This window comes from Pezoporus wallicus, unplaced genomic scaffold (genome assembly GCF_028554395.1).
Source record: "Pezoporus wallicus isolate ANWC-B61680 ecotype Strahan unplaced genomic scaffold, APGP_CSIRO_Pwel_v1 contig_5785, whole genome shotgun sequence".
NCBI classification, from domain to species: domain Eukaryota; kingdom Metazoa; phylum Chordata; class Aves; order Psittaciformes; family Psittacidae; genus Pezoporus; species Pezoporus wallicus.
The window spans coordinates 4,810,810-4,833,266 of record NW_026641150.1 but is presented as its reverse complement, the minus strand read 5'-3'; the positions used below and the strand labels follow the sequence as shown (position 1 = coordinate 4,833,266).

The following is a 22,457-nucleotide window of genomic DNA, read 5'->3' as shown; positions in this document are numbered from 1 at the left end:
AATATGCAGATTAGGAGTTAGTTTAGCCCTATTTATCTGGAAAATAAAACAAAATCATAAAGCTTTTGCCAGCTTTGTTAAATGAAATTGGAATCCCTCCACTATGTGGGGGCCTTCAATCTTCACACTGTGAATCAACAAAATCAATTAATATTGGGCTTAATTGGCCAAATTGATCATACATTAAAACTGATATAATTGCTTAATTGTCATTATAGTAGGGATAAATTTGGCTACATCACTTTGGTTTAAAATGCTAGTCTTTCTGTAGAAATCTGGGAGGTTTGGAAGGAGTTGCATCATGACCTTGTTTAAGCTTCAGAGTAATGATTTTCTTTTTCTTGATAAGCCTGGCCCTGCTTTACCTCTGCTGGCCCTGAAACTTTTTCTCTTCTATTGAAGAACCGTCAGAATTTACTTTAACTGAAGAAAAAGTGCCCCAAGACTTTCTGTGTATTCAGGCAGTGGATAACATGAATTTTTAAGCTGACATAACAAGTCTTAACATGGCTTGTGATTCATTCCTAACATAGCCAGGCATACTACTAGAGATGTTAGAGTATTTAGAAGATAGCATTGCCAGAGAATGTGCCATAAATATAAAAGAGAATAATTAAGTCAGATTCTCTCAGGATGAACATGCTAAACTGAGACCAGAGTGCATGTACAGTATATTAAAAATAAATACGTGTACTGCACAGGCGGTGGTTCAGCTGTCGTTTGAATTTAGGGAAATTTTTTATGCAAGCTGATTTCAGTGACTACTCATGAAAGTAACTTACTCTCATGCAGAAATGGGCTCATGGAGTCACTGGCATATTTCTGACCTGAAGCTAGGTAGGTGCAATAAGACTGAAACCAGACATTTCATTTCTTTGATTTTTCGTGGTTCAGTGACTGAGTCTGCTGGCTGGAGTTCTCTTTTTACTTGTGGTGTAATGTTGAAAAAGTCATTTCACCACTGTGTGCCACAGTTTCCTTAGCTATAGGTATATGGCAGTATAATAGCAGTGCATAACCATCTTTGAAAAGAGCTTTGGGAATGTTGAAGTAAAGCATGTCAGTGAAAAGTATTTGTATTATTTTCACTCTCAGTATTCACCAACTTCAGGTTTGTCCCTTTTTATACTCATATATAGCTCTGTCCAACTTTTAGGTACTGTGAAGCTGGCTTGTAATTGTAATTTAAGAAAGGTGTGGGTCTCCTCTAAATCCTTTTATCATACCTGTCTGCCAGATATAGATGCCTTAGACATCCTGGAGCATCCAGTGGTGGGAAATGACAGTAAGGCAACTGTATCCCTCTGTCTAGGCATATTTCAGTCACCACCATGTTGGCTGCTAGTGCCATTTGAGGTGAAAAAAGGTACCTCAGACCCCTGTGTGGGGCTGGCAGGTGTGGTTAAAACTGGGAGAGAAATATGCCCTTCTGGAAAAATAATCCAGCAGGATACCCTGGGAAGTAACTAGAGCTAGGTGTCTGCTTGAGTGATTAAACTGAGCTTTCTGAGTCTTATCTAGGTTGTGCTGAACTGTTCTCCAGGCTCTTCTGACTGTACTGCTATTCATTATAATAGCATACAAATTGGAATACAAATTTGTGTGAAATTGTCTAAATTTGGGTGTTAGTCTTGAACTTTTTTTTTCTTATTTCCTTCGTTCTATTGTGGATAAGATAGGAGAGACTAGACGAGAATATTTCAATTGGTGGGGACCTACCACAATCATTTAATCTACCTGCCTGACCACTCCAGGGCTGACCAAAAGTTAAAGCATTATTCTAAACTGCAAGTAATCCTTTTCAAAAATATGCCTTGTTTTCTTTTATAGCACATTCAGTGGGTTGTTCTTTTTCCTGAAGATATTTTTTCTTTAATAAAGAACAATAAAACATTACTTTCTAAAGTGATGTGTTGAAAGATCACTTTCTGCTATAGCAAAGGGATCTGCATCAATGAATGCAGGGAAAGTAAATATGGCAAAAAGAGTCTGTTTGACTGAAAAATCATTTACTGTTCTGCATACACTGAAACTGTGCAGTGCAAAAAGGCCACAAAATGCTCCTATAGTGTAAGAAATAAGGATAGTGTCAGGTTTGAATAAAATATGACTCATAACAAAAGTGAATATGGTGTTAGGTAGGTCATGTACAAACACCAAGAACATATCTCTGGTTCATCTGTCTGTCTGGAAGTGAGGTGAGGTCTTTTCCTTGCTCTCCTTGAGCACACTGCTGCACTCCAAAGAAATACTGGGATACTGGAAGGACTCCCTCTGGAGATCTAAGTCTGTTGTAATAAGATTACATGGCAAATGTTTTCTGGAGTAAACTGACTTCATCCTTCTCTTGATCCCAGCACTTCCCAGCACAGGATGTTCGTGGAATATTTTCTACTTTGGGTAAGGACTGCAGAATAAGGTGCATAGTATAAACTCAACAAGTATCTACAGAAGCATATAATCCACTAGATATGTTTGGGAAGGCTTGTTTTACATGAATAGAAGTTGTTGAAAAGCCTTTTTTGGGGGGTGTCCTTGGAATTTAAATGTGTTACCTCATCATCTTCCAAAATGGCCAAAGCACATGAATGGGAAAGTGTCTTCCTTTTTAAAAAGATTGATGTTTTCTTACCAGGTGTTGGGAGGAATTTTGATTGCATGCTCTTCTGATGTATGCAAATAAGATGCATATGAATAAATAAAGCCGTTAAATGCTTAGTTCAGTGTTGTCAAAGTTATTACATTAACAGTAAGATGGAAATTTTTATAGCTACCTGCAGTTATAATAATGTTTAGAGTTTTCAAAGGCATCTCTTCTTTTTGGCTACCATAAAAAAATTCTCAGCCTTCATTTACTAACACGACATAGTAACTTCTGAAGTGTTGCATGTGTTTCATTCCCTGCTAGCGACTAAGGAAACATTCACCACCAAGCCTGAACTTTGGAAGTCCTTGCTGCTATTACATGCTCTGTTCACGTGGATGGATGGAGCCATTGCACCTCCATCTCCACTGATGTTGATGCACCAACTGCAATAATATTTCAAGTCAATCCCTGATTAGTTAGGGGAAGGTCAGCTATTTCTGACTGGCCTCACCCAGACAGAGAAACAGAATGAAGCTCTGCCATCAGTGTCCTAAAATAGAAGGCCCTTTTCATCTGTCAGGCTTGAGCCAGCCACATGGAACACAAATTAGGAGATGCAAACTGAATCACAGGGCATTAAGGAGGAAAGGCACAGGCAGAAAGTCAAGTGTAGAGAAACTTCTTCAGAAATGAGCTGTATTCTCCAAACAGCTTATTAGTCACTTTCCCAATAACTTTATTTATTTTACTAAAGTACTTAAGAAGGTTTTTTGTAAGATAACTTTGATAATGAGACTAAGTGTGGGGGTATTTTTTGGAGGCTTCTTTGCAGCTCTGGGGGTTTTGCTTTTTTTGGTGGCATTTGGAACTGATTATTGGCTTCTTGCTACGGAAATAGGAACGTGTTCAAAAGCACCTGAAGATGCTGGGGTTAGTATGGATGTTTTTATTTATAATGAGAATTGAATATATAGGCTTCTTGGATGTTTATTTTGTAAGAATTTATTTCTGTATGAACTTCTGAATATTCTCATCTTGACCTTCTGGAGACTTCTAAGCCTACTTTAAACCCTGTTGTAATCAGGTATAATTAACTCTAAAATGGATTTGTATTTTGTGATACTACTTTGGCAACATGAGATTCTTTCAAATGAAGTACAACTGGTTTGACATGCTATAGCCAACCTCTACTCCGATAGGCTGAGTTTCATTATGAGGGTGGTATTTTGTGCCTCAACATCTGATTTCAGTTGTATGATAATGCCTTTTTTTGTATATATTTTTTTCCTGCCCATAGGGAGAGAAGGCCACTTTCCATCATGAAGGTTTCTTCTGGAGGTGCTGGTTTAGTGGAAATGTAGGAGAGAATAATGCCAGCATGTGGAATTTCTGGTATAGTAAGTAACTTTTTCATTTTACATTATCTCCAGTAGCTTGTTCTCAAAATCGCTGTGGTTTTGGTGTTTTTTTTTTTTCCCATCTTATGAATCACTGGGTTTCTTACGGCTTCTTCAGTGATCAGGTTCTTTAGCTACCCTAAAAGAAATTCTTGACACATTTTTGTAAGTTAAAGGAAACCCTGGGACAAAAAGATACACGTTTAACTGTCAGCTTTGTGAGTGTTGTGGCTGCTCTGTTAACCTGAGTCCATTCTTATCAGGACAGTCTCTTGCCACTTACGTTAAACAGACTGTTTGTTTCTGCAGTGTGGGGAAAAAGAGCTTAGTGGTTAGGATGGTCCATGAATTTTCGTCTGGAGAGTTTTTCCAGCTAGTGCTACAAGTGGGTTAAGGATGACATGGGTAGTTTCACTGTGAAAACAGTGAAACTGTGCACATCATCTCCACAAGAATTTCTCTACTAAACGCACAGATGACCCTTCCCTTTCTTTCACTACATACAGATAGTATTTTACAACCAAAATGTCCCATGAAGAGAGGTCAAGCAAAACATCTTTTCCTGTCTTTGACCCTATCTCTGAGGTACAGAGCTCCCTCTCCTTACTGCAAGATTTACACAATCCTTGTGAAAAGCAGATGCCATCATACAAATTTGAGTTCAATAACCCATGTTTTCCTAACTATATTGCTTGGTCTTAGGTGGCAAATGTAATATTCACTGTAGTTAATTTTCCTTTGTTACTTATCTGGAGAATTCTGCGGTCAGGTATCTGAAATTTAAATGTGATTTAGGCTATAGTCAGCTTTTATCTTTCACAAGGAAGAACGTGATGTTTTTATAAGCATTTAATATAAAGGGTGAAATTACCCTTCTCTGGGGATATTGATTCTGTAAACTAAACTCATATGTAAACTTTCTGAAGATGCTTGATATTTTTCATTTTTCTTTCACGAGACAAAAAGTAATTTCCTGGGATTTTTTTTTTTTTTTGAGAGAGACATGCAATAATGAGATGCACATAATTAACCCTCACAAGTGAAAGATATATATGCATGTAAAAGCATACATATGCATTGCATATAAATTGAAGTGTGCCTTCAGCAAGGCTGCTTTACTGTTCTCAAAATCTGTGTTGCCCTTTAAAGAATATCTTTGGCTGGATAACAAGGCTGGTATCTCCTACCAAACTAAATCCACTAAGTTATTGCCTGAGGAAAAAAACTGGAATCTTGACCTGTGGAACCCAGTTTGCCCATTTGAAGAACAGGCTTAAAATATTTTATTTTTAAGGCAATAAATTATTAATCTTAATCTTTCTTTCACTTTTAGCTAACCAGTCGCCTTCTAAGAATTGTACACATGCTTATCTGTCACCATTTCCTCTTATTCGAGATGAACACAACTCAACCTCCTATGATTCTGCAATCAGTAAGTATTTTTTTGGTTGCAAATGGATTCAATGCCTATAGTTTCAAGAAAACCATTTGTATGCTTCAGTGTAAAACTTCCTTATCACTCCACAGAGTTTAATTAATAGTTTTGGTGTTTCATACTTCTCATTATTTTACAGCATACAAATTTAAGCCACTAAGTTGCAAAGTAGTTAAATGAATGCTTAGCTTTAAGCATAATGGCAGAATGATGGTAATTTTTTTTTTTTTAAAGAGATATTTCCTTTTTAAGTTCTTTATTTTCTCACATAAAAAGTATGTTCCTTGAACAAGTACTTCTCATGCATTCCAGTAAACCTTTTTTGTTGTTGTTAAGTAATCACATGTGGAAATATATTGCAGTTTTACTTTATGAGGAAGGAGTAGAGGGGCCTTAATACTGTCTAAGTTTATTCAACTAATTCAGATATACTGCACTAACTGCTGGATGTGCCAGTTCCTCTACACTGACGCTATAAGGAGCTGAGGCTCTGAAATTACTCTCAACAGTGTGTGCCTAAGAATGTTGCAATAGACAGTTTTGTTTTGTCGTTTCTGATGATTTCATAGGACTTTTTAAAATAACCCACAGTGTGTGGTTGCTGCATGTCTCTGAGCTCACTCAGTGATCCTTTCCTGTCCTGAAGCTGTAATTATGCCTTTGCTAACATTAAAGTGTCTTCAGGATCCATTTTTTGTGCTGCAGACATGAAAAAGTAAGTTGGACTGATAATGATTCTCTTAATCTTTAGAAATTGTGAGCTGTTTGTCCAGGAAAAATTCAGACCTCACCATTCAGAGATCTAATCTGTAATTTTACAGCACATCTAGAACATTTTTATCTTTCCATTTGGAAATGACAGAGTCATCAGGTCCCAATAATCTAGACAGAGTTTATATTCCACCATTCACTCATACATTCACAAAAGATCCTCAATTCATATTACATGATTACACAGAAGTGGACAAACAAAGAATAAAGAAAGGAGAATGAATATCATCAAAAGTTTAATTAATTTTAGTTATGTTTGCCAAAAGAACCAGTGCTCAAATATAATTTTCTTATCCATATACTTCATATAAGAAGATTAAAAATAGACAGAACTGTAGTAGGGATGCTGGCCCAGGTAGGGTGTACTCAAAGCCATTCCTGCTATATAAATAGATACTGTTGGATTGCTTTTGAGCTCATTAAAACTTGCTGGTTTTGTTCATTCACCAGTTTTGTTCAGCATCTTGGCACAGTGGTGAGGACTTCACCCACCTGCAGTGTAAGGTGTCCACAGCTGTGCTAGACATTGTTTGTGGTTAAAGGGCTTTAAAGAAATTTTACACCATGTTATTTATCTTAACCTGTAACAGGTATCTAAATGAACTCGGGGAAGCTTGACTCTAGTGACTTTCTGTGATGGTACAGTGGTTTATAGTGACAGCTATTATAGTGTGCAGCTCCTAAGCAGACTTAGACAGCACCTCATTGTGTTACCAGCAGATTCATTTATATGATGACTCACAAATGTATGTGCAACAAACTACAACCCAGGAATAAAAAAATATGAATTTAGCCCATAGAATAAAAGTGCCAGAATAGTGAACTCTGCATCCTTAAATAAACATGCATTTGTGTAATCATAATCAGACTGGTTATCCGGTCAGGCTATTTTGAAATCATAATAATATAGTACTTAATTAATTGCTAGCTAGATTACTGCATAGTATCATGGCATTAGATTACTTAACAGTGACATTCAAGGACTATCACACTTTTATACAACTCTTTTACTACAGGACAATGCTAGGCCTGTTTTTGAAAAATGTACAAAGTACTTATTTGTACAGGGAGTCCTATTGGTTGCAGTGGGATTATTCCTAAGACGAAGTGCAAAATTTAGCACTTAGCTAAATCATTAATTTTATTCTTGAGGTTTGTTTTTTTTTTTTTGTTTTTTTTTTAACTTTATTTGGAAATGAACAATAGTTCCCTAGCTGTTGTAAACTGCCCAGCGCCTTCTGAAGCTAAATTGGAAGACATTTAATGGGGCTGCACTGACACATTAGTTTAATACTCTGATTTGTAGCTGCTAATACTTTTTTTCCTGACTATTAGTACCTTATTTAGTCTAGTACCAGGCACATTGCCAGGATTTGAAGTAATGCCTAATAAAATGTAGAATACACAACATTTATAAGACTGAAGTGAAATTCTGGTTCAGCAACTGTTAAATCTAAAATGGTGTGATCAAATTTATTGGCAGGTTTGTTACTGGGTTGAAATTAACTTAAACTAATCTAAAGAATACCAGCAATGAAATCTGGGAATAAAAATTGTACAGTGAAGTGTTAGCAGTAGCCTATTTCTAGGGCAAAAAAATGGTGTTATGCAGTACAGTCACATAATTGCCCATGAGAGGCTGTAATACAGTACATTTACTAAAGGAGAACACCCCAGCCACTAAGCAGTGATAAAGTAAGAAGTATTTAAAAAAAGTAATATATTCCTACTGTGAATATTGTATTTGTTTTACCGTTAAGATTATTAAAAAAAAAGGGTTTATTACTACTAAGGGGTATTAAAGGGTACTGAGTGAAACTGAGAAAAGTCTTGCAAGGTTTACTGTGCTGCCAGGTATGTCTTCTGTGTGCTGATGAGATCTCTGACCTCATTCATAGTTGTTTATCTGCAGAGAAGATAGATACTCCTAATTTAGAGCAGGTCAGGCACTTTACATTTCACAGTATTTTATGTTGTGAGTGGCAATACTCATGTCAGATGAATTTTGATATCTCTTACATGAGAGGTAAAAAAGACATATTCTAAATTGCACTCCACAGTTAAATCACAGGAAAAGTTCAATTTAGGAGGTAAGCTTGTGGGTGAAAATTCAAGGCAACGTTCCCAAGTCATTTTGCTGGTCCTTAGCGATGCTTATGCAACACTGTACTCACACATGCTTTGGAAGTTTCTCAGCATTTTTAGTGCTTAATAATTTGTATTGATACTAATTTTAATATTAAGTGTCTGGGTTTTGGGTTTGTTCTTTTTTTTTTTTATAAGTCATAGAAAATGTATGGGTTGATGGCTGAGATTTTAAAACACTTGAAGTCACCAAGGACAATAAGATATGTAGTATGGTTTCATGAGGTTGATGTTAACCTCTCCAATAGTGGATGGGTGTCACTTTGTCATTTTAGCTAACCTGTTCCTGAATAACCCATTATGGAGCTTCAGAGGTGTATATGTATAACTACTACACAAGTGTGTGTTGTAGGTGACACAGCTATGGAACTTTGTCAAAACACATTATTGCTTCTCTTTCATGTCACGCAGCAGTAACTTCTTAAAATATAAATCTATGTCTTAGTTTATAATCAGTTCTGGGACTTACTGTACTAGATAATTTTCAGATATTTCTCAAAAATTTGGCCCCTTATTCAAAACCAGATAATATTTCTAGATTTCAAACAATGCAAAAGTCTCCAGAGGGACCCAAATTAGCATCTTTAGGGAGAAAAACAAGTAGCAAGGGAAAACTACAGGTCATGCAGTTTTAAAGGAATATACTGCAGTTAGAATGTTCCCATAGTATGGAGGCCAAATGGTGCAGAACTCAAAGACAAGCATACCGTGTGTACTCCTGTTTTCCGATAAGTACTATTTTATTTTTAGGCCTGCATGTCACTGCCAAGGCAAATGTTGTACCCGACAAAGGGGCAACTTACCAAGACAAGTTACAGAACCTTCTGTTTAGCAGTCTTGCAACACAGAGCAATGGTATCAAAGATTAACGCTGCAGATAGGTTTACCTCGGACTCTGCAGTAGTGCTTGTACTTTATTTCTTCTGTTGTAAGAAATACTTTGATTAATGCATGTATTTGAGGTAGCTAACAAACGTATCTGTGAAGTACCTTGCAGAGGCAAGTGTGCTCTTTGTCATCTGGACCAGAATATGGGCTACCTTAAGAACTGCCTCAGTGAGGCTTTAACTGGTGCAAACTTATGTTAACACTTCGCGTAAGTGCACTGAACCATTATTTCTTGAAACAGGCTTCTTGGATCACAGTGTCAGCCCTTTTCATGGGATATAAAGAAGCATAATTCAGAGCAGCATCTTCTGTTGCATTTTAGTTGTCATGTTTTACCTCAGTCTCAGAGCAGCAAAGTCTTTGACTTGAAGAGTAAGTTCATTCTTAGGAAGGTTTAATTTCAACCGGCTCTTTTGCATCCATCTGTAGATGCCAGCTAAGGTAAATGACAGTAGGGCTGCATTGTAATTTTGACTTATTAGCCCTGTAGAAACTGATCTTGCCCATCTGGGCAGAGAAGATGGGAAATGTCTGAGCAAAAATAGGCCTTTGCAGAAAAATGGCTTCTTGCTAACGAAAAAGTCTAAATGTTCTTAAGATGTTTCTCAGACCTGTGCCACAAATGATCCAAATGACTTACTGTCTTGCAAATTAGAGGGGATAGTCTTTTGCTTGAACAGTTGCAGATCTGGGAGCATTGCAGACTTTTTACCTGCCAACTATACTGTGTTTTCTAACTGATGTTTAATGAGAGAGTTAGCTGTATAAACAAGCATTAGGGTCATCAGAATTTATCTGTGAATCTCTAGAGTAAATTATTATTTCTAGAGAAATAGAATGGAAGCTTATTTCAGGTGATAGCCAGGTCAAATCAGTATTTCATGTATAATGTATAAAATTGTTATGCTGTTGGAGCATAGAAACAGCTTTTGTCTTGTATAGCTACAGAGAGGTTTAAGCAAATCTTCATCAGTTACATATGTACTCCTTTTTTGTGTTATGTTTCCAGGAATATTTGAACAAATAAAGCTTTTCTGGTAAAATTTCACTAAAAGCAGACTTCAGAGTTTCTTGTATGAGGAACAGATAATGAAACCGGATACTGATTTTGTAATGCTGGAGAGTCTTGTATCCTCATCCATTCAGAAAATAGAAACAATGTTGTATGATTCAGGTGGCTGACTATAATGGTATTGAAGAAAGCTTTTTCAAGGTCCGTTTTGGCCAATGTGTCCTATTATGTAGCATGACTTTGAAGTACCTTGGGCCATCCATGTAAAAGAGTTGGGTGGTTATAGACTGATTTAGTGGTATTAGGTTTTAAATGAGAAAGTAATGTCCCATGGACTTGGGGACTGCGATGAAGCTTAGCAAAGTAGTCCCATGAGTAAAATAATATGAAATTGCTTCAGAAACCCAAGACTGAAGGACTTGAGAGATTTACCTCTCTAGGTCTCCATTCACTGTCCATTTGCTTTAAGTGAATCATTTAACTATGAGTTTAACTTCAAACAGGTGCCTAAATCCCGTAAGAGATAGAGTACTTAGAGCAGAACATACACTTAACTGCTTTGCTGAACCACGACCTTATTTCTTACCTATTATTTCCATATTCTTTTTTGTTTATGTGGAAAGAGGAGTTGTATTGGATATGAACCAAAACACAGTTTTAACCCTTCTGCCGGCTTATTTCAGATACATTCATCCTTTCATCCCCAGATCTGCTGACCAGTGTGGCAGAAAATTATGTCGCTGAATGTTTGCATGGATTAAAAAGGATGTTATTTAAGAAGTGTGGCTAATGTGATGTGGTGAATGTGATCTAGCTAACATAGACGCAAGACGGTATATACTTTAGCATGAGTTAAGCTGGTCAAGTTAAAAACTATAGATTTTTGGAACACAATAGTGGGAAGCACAAGCTGATAATGTGTAGTGCACCTCCAGATTTCAGATGGGGGCAAACCCAAATTTTTCCAGAAGCTGGCTCTAACAAGCTGTATGAATGGGAAACTTTTAAGTATAAGAACCAGCGTAATACTTTCTTGGTTGTGTTTTGCCATAACAGTAAGCAGGTGCTGTCAAATGATAACTGGCAGTTTCTTTTGTGACTCACTTTTCCTGACTTGACAGCTGGTTTATATGCTTTCCCTCAGTTGGGTGGAAATGTTTTTCACTGACTGAATTGTCAGTGCTTCAAGATTTTCAGATCTGACGATGGAGATCTTCGCAACTCATAATTTTACTAATGGGTTGTGTTAATGTACCAATTTTGAAATTCATGGGAGAAATGTATGTCACTCTTGTAGCATTTGTAAAATGATGACTTTGTTAAATGGATGTGCAATTAACCAGCTAAAAAAATAATTGTTTGAAAGATTCTTTTGGCCAGGGTATGTCACAAAACTCTCGGCTCATTTATCACAAGCTGCATCCATTAATTCAGCGCCGCTTGGCACTAACAGGGCTTCTGAAACATCATGTTTTAAATTTAATACAATACAGAGAGCTTTAGAGCAGGAATAGGCTGGCTTAAAATACGTAACCATTTTTCAGAAAGCTGGGTTACATTTTTTGAATTTCTTCCCCCACCTGCTTTAGATTTTCATCTATTGAATATAACTGTATGTAAGGGGAATTATCCAGTTGTAGATTGTAGAGAACTTGCAGATTGCTATTGGTGATATGGTCTGAGCACTAAGAATGTCAAGATGTTGCAGCTTTCTGCTTCTCCCAGGCAATTGGGTTAAAACAATTGCATCCTTTCAGTCTAGTCATTTATCCCAAAGAAACATTGCTACAGCTTTGGTGTACCATTTTCTAAAGAGCATAAATTTGGTCAAGTTGTTATCTTACAAGTCACTGCTAAATATTAAGCAGACAGATTTTATTCATGGCAATTTATAACCTATTTTCCATGATCATCAGATAAGGACTGAGGTTCAAACCTAATTTAGTCCACATGACATATAACTTGTAGGCACAATAGAACGAATGTTTCATTTGTTAAAAAGGCAAGTAAGAACAAAAGGGGAAATTAAATGTCTTTGTTAGCCAAATATGCCACTTGTTTAAGTTCTAAAAAGTATTGTATTCTTTTTTCCTCCTTCCCTTTCTCCAGTTTATCGAGGTTTCTGGACAGTTCTTATGCTCCTGGGAGTAGTCACTATCGTGATGGCTAGTTTCTTCATCATCTGTGCAGCTCCTTTTGCCAGCCACATTCTGTACAAAGCAGGAGGAGGCTTTTTCATCATTGCTGGTGGGTATACTGTTTGCTCAGTCAATTAAAGAATAGAAAGATGAGGTATTTCTTCCATTTTCCTTGACCCAAAATTATATTATTCATGGCTAAAAGAAAGAAAAAGCATATGCTTCTATCCTTTGGCTTGTGGAGTGCCTGCCATGGAGACAATTCTTTCCACAGTTACTTAGTCATGAAACTATTCTAAAAGCAGCTTTTGGATTAAAAAAAAGCAAACAAAAAACCAGGACAAATCATGGAATTACACTGCAATTTCAATCTACTCTTTTAACAGGAAAAAGAATGCATATTTAGGGGTGCTGCCTTATAGGAATTTCAAAGGCTGAAGAGAGGTGCTTTTTAATAAGTGACAGAAAAGATCATTATGGTGGGCTCAAGGAATTTGGAAGACAGAGAACAGTAGAGTACAATAAATAGTTGTCACATATGAATAAGTGGGAGCTCTAAACCTCTGTGAATGAAAGATAACAAATAACCTAACTTCCTCCTTCCTCATAACCCAAATGTACTGTGGAGGATGCACTCTGCCATGATTCAGGTGATATGGGCAGCTCTCTGGGATGCTGCTCAGTTAACCTTGCAAAGTCTGGGAAGATGTCACACTGGTGTGTAAGATACAGTTGTGCAGGATGTAAATGATATTATATGCTCGGTCACTGTTCTCCTTTGTATATAGCCTGGTGAGAGGCAGCCCTGTGAGAGCAATGTTTTGTTACAGGTTAGAGCCACTCATGTCAGGACCCAAAGGCCTGGGCTCTTTTTCTGCTTCTGTTACTGACCTGCTGACCTTGCTTACCAACTTCACCTCTCAGCTCTTCATGCACAGCAAGTCATGATTATTCCATTTTAAAGGATCCTCAGTGAAGTGTGGGAAGTATTTTATAATATTTTTTCTGAAAAACCTCCTGCATACTTGAATTTGATCCCTTGAGAATTACTCCTCCACACTTTTAAAAGACATACAAAATATATTCATAGTCTGATGGAAATCACAAGATATTTCAGTGCTTTTTGTCACTAATTTGCAGGGTAAGAGCCCATGTGTGCCCTACTCTTTCTGCATTTGTAATTGTAAAAAACCTCAGCTGTGACTAGAAAGTAGCAGAGGCTGTTACAGAGGAAAAGGGCACTTGAACGACAGCAGGAACTGATGGGCAGAGGTGAGAAGCGACATGTCTTTTCTCCTCTCTGGGTCAGTTCATCTGCCCTCCTCTAGGCAGGGGAAAGTTAGATCCCCAAGTCTGCACTAGTCTCCTTTGTCTTCCCTAGGAGGCCTGCAAGAGGCAATAAAAGAGGCATTTGCGGTAAAAACAGTAGGTACGTAAGAAGTTCCCCTAGCTGCAGATTCATTTCGTCCTGAAAGAGGGGCCTAATTGGATCAGATGAATGCTTGTGGAGGAACCCTACACCTCTGTTTCCTTTATTGAGGGAATGTAGAGAGGCTATTTTTTTTTAGATGTGTGAAGTTAAGTGAGCTTTGTTATCCTAGTGTGTGACTTTGGGCCTGTCTCTTTGGCCCTCTCACCCTCTGTCTCTTTAGAGCAGATGTTATTCAAGGGAAATCATGACTTCCTACTCTGTATGTAGTATTTTTCAACTTAAGAACTGTTCTCAATCAGCATTTCAGAGAAGAGCTGTGTTATATTTATTATTGCCATTATTGCTGTTGAAAAGCAAAGATATTTAACAAAATCCCACTATAATTTGCCAAAAGGTAATGGTGACAGCACAGTTTAGGACCCTGGAGCCATTCAGCTTGCACGGGAAATTTTGGCTTGGGTAGGGGGACATGGTTCTTGACCAAGCTCTTCTGTATCTACTGCCAGTCTCACCAGTAGGGTGGAGTTGCCCAGGCAGGTGCTCATTGTAAACATCATGATCCTACCCGACACTGAAGATCACCCGCAAAGACACTGAAAAAAGCTTGTTGCTCTCAGTTCTTCTCAGAAGTACTCATATTACCAAGGTGAAGGTTTAATTATATCATGAATTAAAGTCATGCTGTGGGAGTGACCATGCTGACATAAGAATTGCTTATAAATCCTTTGCATTTGATATCATTTAAGCTCTATCCTGTGACATGTTTTGGGCACAACTCAGTTTCCCAACTAACTATGGTATTACTGATCAATGGCCCATTAATGGAATTAAATGAGGAGTAAGAGGGATTCTCTGACCCAAAGGTATGACAGCGTGAAATTGCTATATTTCTTTCTCTCCCAGTAGTAGTAGTTAATACCTGAAATCTGGGATAACTTGGGGGCAGAGCTAAGGTAGAACCTGATGCAGAAGAGACAGGTTTTAGCCTGCCTTTAGAAGGCAGGATGGTGTGCGCTACTGTGTGCCCTGCTGCCCTGATCTGTTCCTCTAACCATCTCCTTCAGAACTAGAAGAGCTAAAAATAAAAGGAAAGCAGGGTATGAAGGGGAGAAGTGATGAGAAGTGGTACATATTTACCATTCATACCAATATGTGATCAGGATGCAGCCAGGGTGTTGGAACTAGGTGATCTTAATGTCCTTTCCAACCCTAACCATTCTATGATTCTATGATCTATTTAAACACAGACCTTAGGGGAAGATGAAAAGATGTGACTTAAATCATAGGTGAAGTTAGAGTTCTTTTAAAACAGAAACCAGCAGAATAATTTGAAGAATAAAAGGAATTATATACATTGTTTTGAAAGGGCCTGAATGCTGTCATACCAAAAAAATTGAGTAGCTGTTATACTGGAGAGAATAGTGTGCTTCTGAGAAAGAAGTTAGACAAGATAGTTCTGTGGAAGTTTGGTAGAAGATGGGAAAATCAGTCGTTTTTCTACTTACATATCCTTAAAGAAAAACATTAGATGCAGCAATTTTAATACCTGTTATTGGACTGAAGTATCTTTTGCAACCTCAACTGACAAATTAGATGGCAAATAAAAGCTCTGCCTCCACTGAAGAGAACAGCTTGTAACATGGTCTGCTGTGGCATCTTAGGGTTCAGAAAGCAGCTGAAGATATTATTGGGAATGGAATCCATGCCAACTGTTCAGCCATCTGAAAGCTAAGTGTTTTTTTGAACCAAATACTTAAACTTCTACCATCAATAGAAACACACTCTCAGAGGGACACTCCATCTTATCTGAGCTAAGGCAGTTAGACTTGCCTTTTGAAGGTAGCTGTAAAAGAAGCCATGACAGAGCTCCTGAGTGACACAGAATAAATTTAGGTTGGAGAGGACCTCTTGTGTCAATCAGGTCTGACCTTTCATGATTCAAAGCAGGGCTGGCTACAAAGTTAGATCAGGCAGCTCAGAGCCTTATCCAGTCAAGTTTTTAAAAACTCCACTAACTGATGCTTCACAGCATCTTTGGACACTTGTCTCAGTTTGACCAACTTAATTGAGAACTTGTTTTTTTCTGTGTATCCACCTGAAATTTTCCGTGCTGCAGTTTGTGATCACTGTGTCTCATCCTTTCAGTGTGCAGACCTCTGAAGAGTCTATCCCCATCATCTCTAGAACTCCATTTAGAAAGTCTGTTTTTCTTCTCTTCCTGAGCTTATTCAGCCTCTCCTTATCCTCCATGCCCCTAGCCATCATGGTGGTCATCATCTCAGTTTATCAGTATCTCTCTTTAACCAGGGAGCCCCAAACTGGACAGTTTTCCAGATATGATGTTAATTTTCATTTACGCCTGACCTGCTTGAACTGAGAGGGACCATTCTTATGCTTTAAGGAAGTTGCCTGTGAGGAACAACAAGATATTTTAGGCACCGTTGTCCTTCAGAGCATCCTTTGCCCTTCAGAGCAACCTTCCTTGGGATCCTGCTTACCAGTTTCTTAACAGGCTAAAGTCTGTTCTCCTGAAGTTCTGGGTCTTTAATCTCCTGCTCACCTTCTGTATTCCTCCTAGGATATTAAACTTTGCCATTTATCCTTATTGGTGGATAGCAGGTCCAGCAAAACACTTCCATTATTAGTTTGTCTGTTCCACACCTGTTTCAAAAAGTTATCATTGATTCTAGAAGATATTGGGGTGGCTGAGTCTCTGGTAAGATCCAGAAATCATTACTATTTTCCCAGTCCACTACTTCTTCTTCATTGGGTGGCCTGTAGCAGGTGCTCACCATGATCACACCATTTTTGTCCACCTTATTGATCTTAACCCTGATCATAAGCTCCCATGACTCCCATGACTCCCATAAGCTGTCCATTCGAGACAGGCTGCAGCCATCCCACCGCATCTTAACTGCTTGTTCTTAAAGAGTCTGTATGCACCCAGCAAAGCATTCCAGTCAAGCAAACTGTCTTACCATGTCTGCAGCTGAAATGGCATCATCCACTAGAATTCCTCCTATGTTATTCCAACAGCAGGTTTATTTATATACACACATTTGAGATGGGCTTTCAGCTGTGCTGCTTTCTTAGTGGAAGTGTATGGTCCTCCCTTATTGCTCTGTCCCATTCCCTTCCCCCTGCTTATCTGGAGGCTTTAATGTCTGTCTACTGATGGTCCTTGCTTTCATCTTTTCTCAAGGTTACTGAGCTTACTGTTCTTTTCCCACCTTGTCTGATGGATCTCACCCCTCTCCAGCAATCCTCAAATCTCAGAGAAAGTCTCATGGTTACAGAAGCCCAAGCCCTGCTTGCAAGACTAACTACAAAGCTAGGAGCTGACGCAGAGTGTAAACCAACATTTGTATAGTTTTTATTGTTTGGGAAGCAGGTTTGAGACCAACATCACCAGAGGCACATACCTTTGCCTATAACCCTTACAGCCCTGCAATTACTCACTCAAGGTCTCTCTGCCAGCTTCACTGGTGCTCACGGGGAACCACAAAGGGTCTCCAACGGCCAAAGAGACCTCAGAAGCCTCTCCGCAGAATCACATATCTGGGGTTCAGAATAGCAGCAAACCTACCCACAGAGCAATTATGATGTCTGATCTGTGGCAGAGTCACACACCTATGTTTTCTTCATCCCGATCTTTAAGAAAGGCTGCCCACTTCTCTTGTTGAGTGCTGCAGCTGAACTCAGTGGAGTACAAATGGAGAGGCATACACAGTTATTGGCATTTGTGGCAGCTTATTGACTAGCAGCTTCCTCTGTTAAGCTTTGTAGCCGCATTATCTCCTTGAGGCTGCAGATGCTACACCTGTAAGGGAAAGAGCATATCAGTTAAAAAATATTATAGTCAGTGACTTGAGTGCTGTGTTTGCAGCCTCACCTCCATGTCTACAATATCAGATGGTGGACCAAGAGCAGCTAAAGTAATGCAAACCATAAGAAGCCTTATAATTGCTTCAAAGGTCATAGGAAACGAAGGGAAAGCTGTCCTAAATTAATAACTTAAGACATCCTTCAGTAAAGTCCATAATTACCTTGGGCCTGGCTAGTGGTGAAAACTGTCCTGTTGTACTGATGTCCAGCAATCAAGCCTCCAGGATGTGCACAGAGCATTACAGAATCACACCCTCATAAAGAAGCAAGATTAGAAGTACCAGTATGACTTCTGCTTCCTGCCAAAAGAGTGAAAAAGCTGATATTTTAATTCTAGCTCCTAGATAAGGACAAAAATCTGTCTTCAGAGATATGTGCCAACTCCCATAACACTTAAGTGGGATCCTCTGCATGTACTTCAGAGTGGAATGCCAACCCTACCTTTTAAATAAAGGTCACAAGAGGCCAAGGTAGGTGTCAGAATCTGTAATAAGGAAAAGGACATAAAAATGCAACTGAAAAAAAAAATATATATACATGCACACAAGTTTTCCTCAAGTGAGATAAAAAGTTCTAAACTTCTAGGCGCAAGTAAAAGGCTCACATCATTCTTTACAGCACCTGTTGTCTTCGTGTCTGCATAGTAAAAGATTCATGCCATAAACAGCCATTCACCATTGACAAGTGAAAGGCATTTCTACGTGGGAAGAATAAGTACTAAAGGCCAGCAAACTGCTTCTTGAATTCATAGACGTTTCTAAAGGTTCTGTATTCTTCTCTGCAATATGCACAAGTGTTTGTTTGAAAGAAATTCAAAAGAATGAATGCAAAAGACAGAAAGAGTGACCTCGGAGAAGTCCAAGTCTTATCACACTGCACAGAGCTGTGTATCAAACATGTGTGTTCTTAAAAAAAATGCAAAACGACAAAAAGGAGAGAAAAAGGAGGAGGTGGGAAGTATTTATTTGTCTTAATCTCTCTCAGACATATTTCATGTTCTAAGAATAATTTCCCTCATCATTCTGATTCATGCAACTGCTGTTTTATTTTATATTCACTAAAAGGCAAGGGCATATGGACACCAGCACACTGTGTAAAAGGTCTAAATGCCCAAAGTGTAGAAATACATCATAGCACACATTGTTCCTAAAAATATTTGCTTCATGAAATTGTGGATTTTTTTTTTTTTCAATCTCAGTAATTTTGCCCTGGAGCTTGGCTATGAGAGTTCATAACATTCAAAATAGGTAGTGCAAGATTGCCGGAGCAGATTTCCCAGAATAAATGTATATTTAGTATGTTCCTAAGTGCTTAACTCCCATGAAATTACAACTCTGTGAAAATTAGACAAAAGGAGCACTAATGAAAGAAATGCTGTTGGAGGCAATAGGACATGGTCAGTTTTTTCTTAGCCTGATACTAGTGTTCAAGACAATTCTTGAACACACTAGGCAATATACCTACTAATTAGCTTCCATTAACAGATAGTGAGAACCCTTAAATACTCCTTTAGTGCTTTAATTAAATAAGAGGGTTTACATATTGTCCCTTTCCTTTTCTTCTCTTTTAAAAAAGGACATTTATCTCTGCTTGACATACATTTCTTCAGCAAATTTCCATACCCAATAGTTTGCCACCAGTTTGCCACACACGGGTATTAGCAGCTTGCTGTGAAATCACCTGATGGATTTTAGCTTCCCTGAAGTCGCTTGACCACTGGCAGCACTTCCTTGCTATTTTGCACCTACATGGTGCTGGCTCTGTTTTAACCAGCTAGCTATTGTTTCAGACTGCCCAAAGAGCAAGGGGTGCCCATTCTGAGATTTAAGCACTCTAATAGATTCTTGTTTTCATGGCAGATGCTTCTGAGCTACTTAGTGTTGCACCTGCCTAGGTTGCCAGAGGTCATGTCGGATGTGCAAAGCTCAGTTATACTTCCCTGCTACTATAGTAAGGGAATATGCATCACCACTTTTTGTAATTATTATTGTTTTGGAATAAGTTTGCCTCAAGAATAAACAGAAGACTACAGATATTTGAAAATGACACAGCATCTGAAGAGGTAAATTCCAATGTTCGTATGGATTTTGTAATATTATTAATGTATATTTCAAAATCTTTGGGCTATAATTTTTTTTTTTTTTTTTCTGTTCTTGACATTTTGAAACATTGGACAAACTCTATGTTTCTAATAACTCCATTTATAAATTTGGCCCTGAATCTTTTTACATCAAAATTTACTAGCTCTGTTTGCTTCTAATTTTCCTATGTTGCCTGCATTACCTGTTATCATTAGATGTTCTGTTATAGGAATCTTCCTCTCAATTTGACTTACGTTTGGAGTGTCTTCAATTTAATTTCTCAGTCTTCATGTCTGGCCCCAAGGTGATCCTTTTCTCTGATTGTTTCACTGGTTTTATGTTTAATACAAGCACAGTATTAAATTACATCAAAATTGAATTTTACTCAGGTGAAATACTTTCAAAATGAATTTATGCCTTTTAGAGCTGAGTGTTGTTTTTTTTCAAACTTTGTTAGGAATTTGAGCCCTAGCAAAAAATGTAATCCTGAAAGTATATTTCATAGAAAGGAAATGTCTCTGCCTCCTTCTTTATTTAGTTTTTCCACTTTCTTTCAGCCTCATAAAAGTTGTAGATCCTTTGGGATTTTCAGTCACATTTTGATTATGCCTTAGGTTAACTACTTCAGCTCATTATTTGGTGGGCTTCAAAAGGTAGTGTTCACTGGGACTGTATTGTGAGCTCTCACCTGTCAGATATTCAGGATGTCCACGATGCAAAGCTATTACATTTTGACCATAAAGCACTAACAGGAACACCAGCAGATCACTGTAAGGGCAGGCAAAGAAGGTGGTGAAGCAGCATCTCAAGATGGGGATGGAGAAAGGTAACCATGAAAGATTCACAGGACAGATGGAAGCAAATGCTAGTCCATGGGTGCTTACAAAGTACACTTGCGGATTTTGCCACAAGTGTCACATTTGTTCATGGTTGCACTGCAAATATTTAGGAGGGTGGGGAAGAGACCACAAATACCTTTGACTTCTGCTCTGCAGCTTTACATCCTGTAGGCTCAGGTTTGGCAAGAAGGGTTCCCAGAAGTATGCACTGGTTTATGGTTCTAATGAGGCATGTAAGCATCCTTGGGTAAAAACATGATGGGGTGGTGTCCTTCAAATATTTTAATATTGGCATAGATCGTTTTGCTGCTGCAACTGTGCTGTGACAGCTGGACCTAAGGGGGCAAGTGGGTACAGGATGGAGCACGCAAAATATTCAGACTTGTGCCCTCAGTTTTCTAGCACATCTTCTGCTGGAGCATCTGTGCTGCAGGCTTGCATTTCTCAAGTGTCCACATTCCTCTAAAGAGAAATGAAATGTTAGGAATGCAACTGATACTTTGGAAAGTACTTTCTTCTTATATCTCCTTCTGGTGTATAGTAACAGAAAGATTAACAAAGTTTGTAAGAACATGTGCTCCTATTACTATCATGTGTAAACAATCCAAAGGCTTTTCAGAGGAGAGGTTGGGAAAAGGTTGTGAATTATGTGGTGGATTAATTCCAGGAAACTGTTGTATCCAATCTGAGGCTAATACTAATAGCTTGCTTCATAGCTATTATTTCATTATTGTTGGGTTTTGTTACTACAACGGGAACTTCTTTCCTAATGTGGAGGATCTTGAATTAAATATTTGACTAGAATACACTGAAGGTAGTATGTTCCAAACAAAGCCCTTTTCATAAGAAAAAAGTAGCAAATGTAGATAGGTGAAGATGATAGAATGTTTTTTCTGCCCTTTCCCCCTTTTAGTGTCTCATCCAAAAAACTGCAAGATGAACAATGTCAGAGTTTGGAAAATGGAAAATAAAAGTAGGTATTTTTTTCCAGGTCATCCTGTTCCATCCTCCCTTGGCTCCTGAATTCAGAACAGTAAATACCTGCCTGAATTTCGTCTCTAAACACACCTGGGTTTCAGTCTGCCTACCAAAGTCAGAGAAATCCTTTATTATGGGAGTATGCCTTTCAGTGCAAATCAGAAGCAAGATCGAGATGGGGCTTGTTAGAGGAAGCCAAAGGCAAAAAAATACCCAGGTGGTGGCTGACTGTCTTGCAGATGGGACCTGAAGTACTGACAGATTTCTAAGTATTACAGTAAATGCACCCAGCATTTGTCTCACACTCTGTTGTTAAAACCTGGTGTTTCTTTTCCAGGTGTCTTTTTTTCGCTGGTAGTCATGATGTATGTCATCTGGGTCCAGGCGATGGCTGATCTGGAAAGCTACACAGACATGAAAAAAATGGATTGCCCAGACTTTGCTGTTTATGTGCGTTATGGCTGGTCTTTTATGCTGGCTCCTATAGGAGTATTTTTTGCTTTATTAGCAGGGATGCTGTTTTTGTTGGTAGGCCGTTCCATTTATTTACACTCAGACTAAATGTACACTGCTTAAGGCAATACAGTAGGAAAGAAATCCTAGTGAAGCTTCATCACTGGAACACAATTTTATACATTACCTTTATGGCAACCCTAAGTGTGCAGGCAGACTTTTGGAAGTTCTTCTGCAGACTTTTGGAAGTTCTCTGTTACTTGTTTAAGGGTAAAGGACACAAAACTCATAAAGGAAACCACCTTTAGCCTCAAATAGTTGTTTTTAATTCTTTAGTAAGTACACTTGTGGTTCTCCATATTGTACTATTAGCAACATATTTGCAGTTTTGCAGCTAGAGAAAGGCAAAATTTTTC

General features: G+C 38.3%; 1 protein-coding gene across 3 annotated transcripts; it reads left to right on the top strand.

The window, feature by feature from the left end:
- Window positions 1–3,213: 3,213 nt before the first annotated feature.
- On the top strand, window positions 3,214–22,223 carry TMEM182 (transmembrane protein 182). Of its 3 annotated transcripts, none has more exons than XM_057422276.1 (6): window positions 3,214–3,517; window positions 3,885–3,984; window positions 5,318–5,416; window positions 12,345–12,482; window positions 14,870–14,930; window positions 21,602–21,789. In XM_057422276.1, the coding sequence occupies exons 1-6, from the start codon at window positions 3,377–3,379 to the stop codon at window positions 21,645–21,647; spliced, it is 585 nt and encodes a 194-aa protein (XP_057278259.1). In that variant the 5' UTR covers window positions 3,214–3,376; the 3' UTR covers window positions 21,648–21,789. The 3 variants fall into 3 exon arrangements, with proteins under 3 accessions (XP_057278259.1, XP_057278258.1, XP_057278257.1); XM_057422275.1 differs by lacking the exon at window positions 21,602–21,789 and adding an exon at window positions 18,309–18,393; XM_057422274.1 differs by lacking the exons at window positions 14,870–14,930; window positions 21,602–21,789 and adding an exon at window positions 21,926–22,223.
- Window positions 22,224–22,457: the final 234 nt, after the last annotated feature.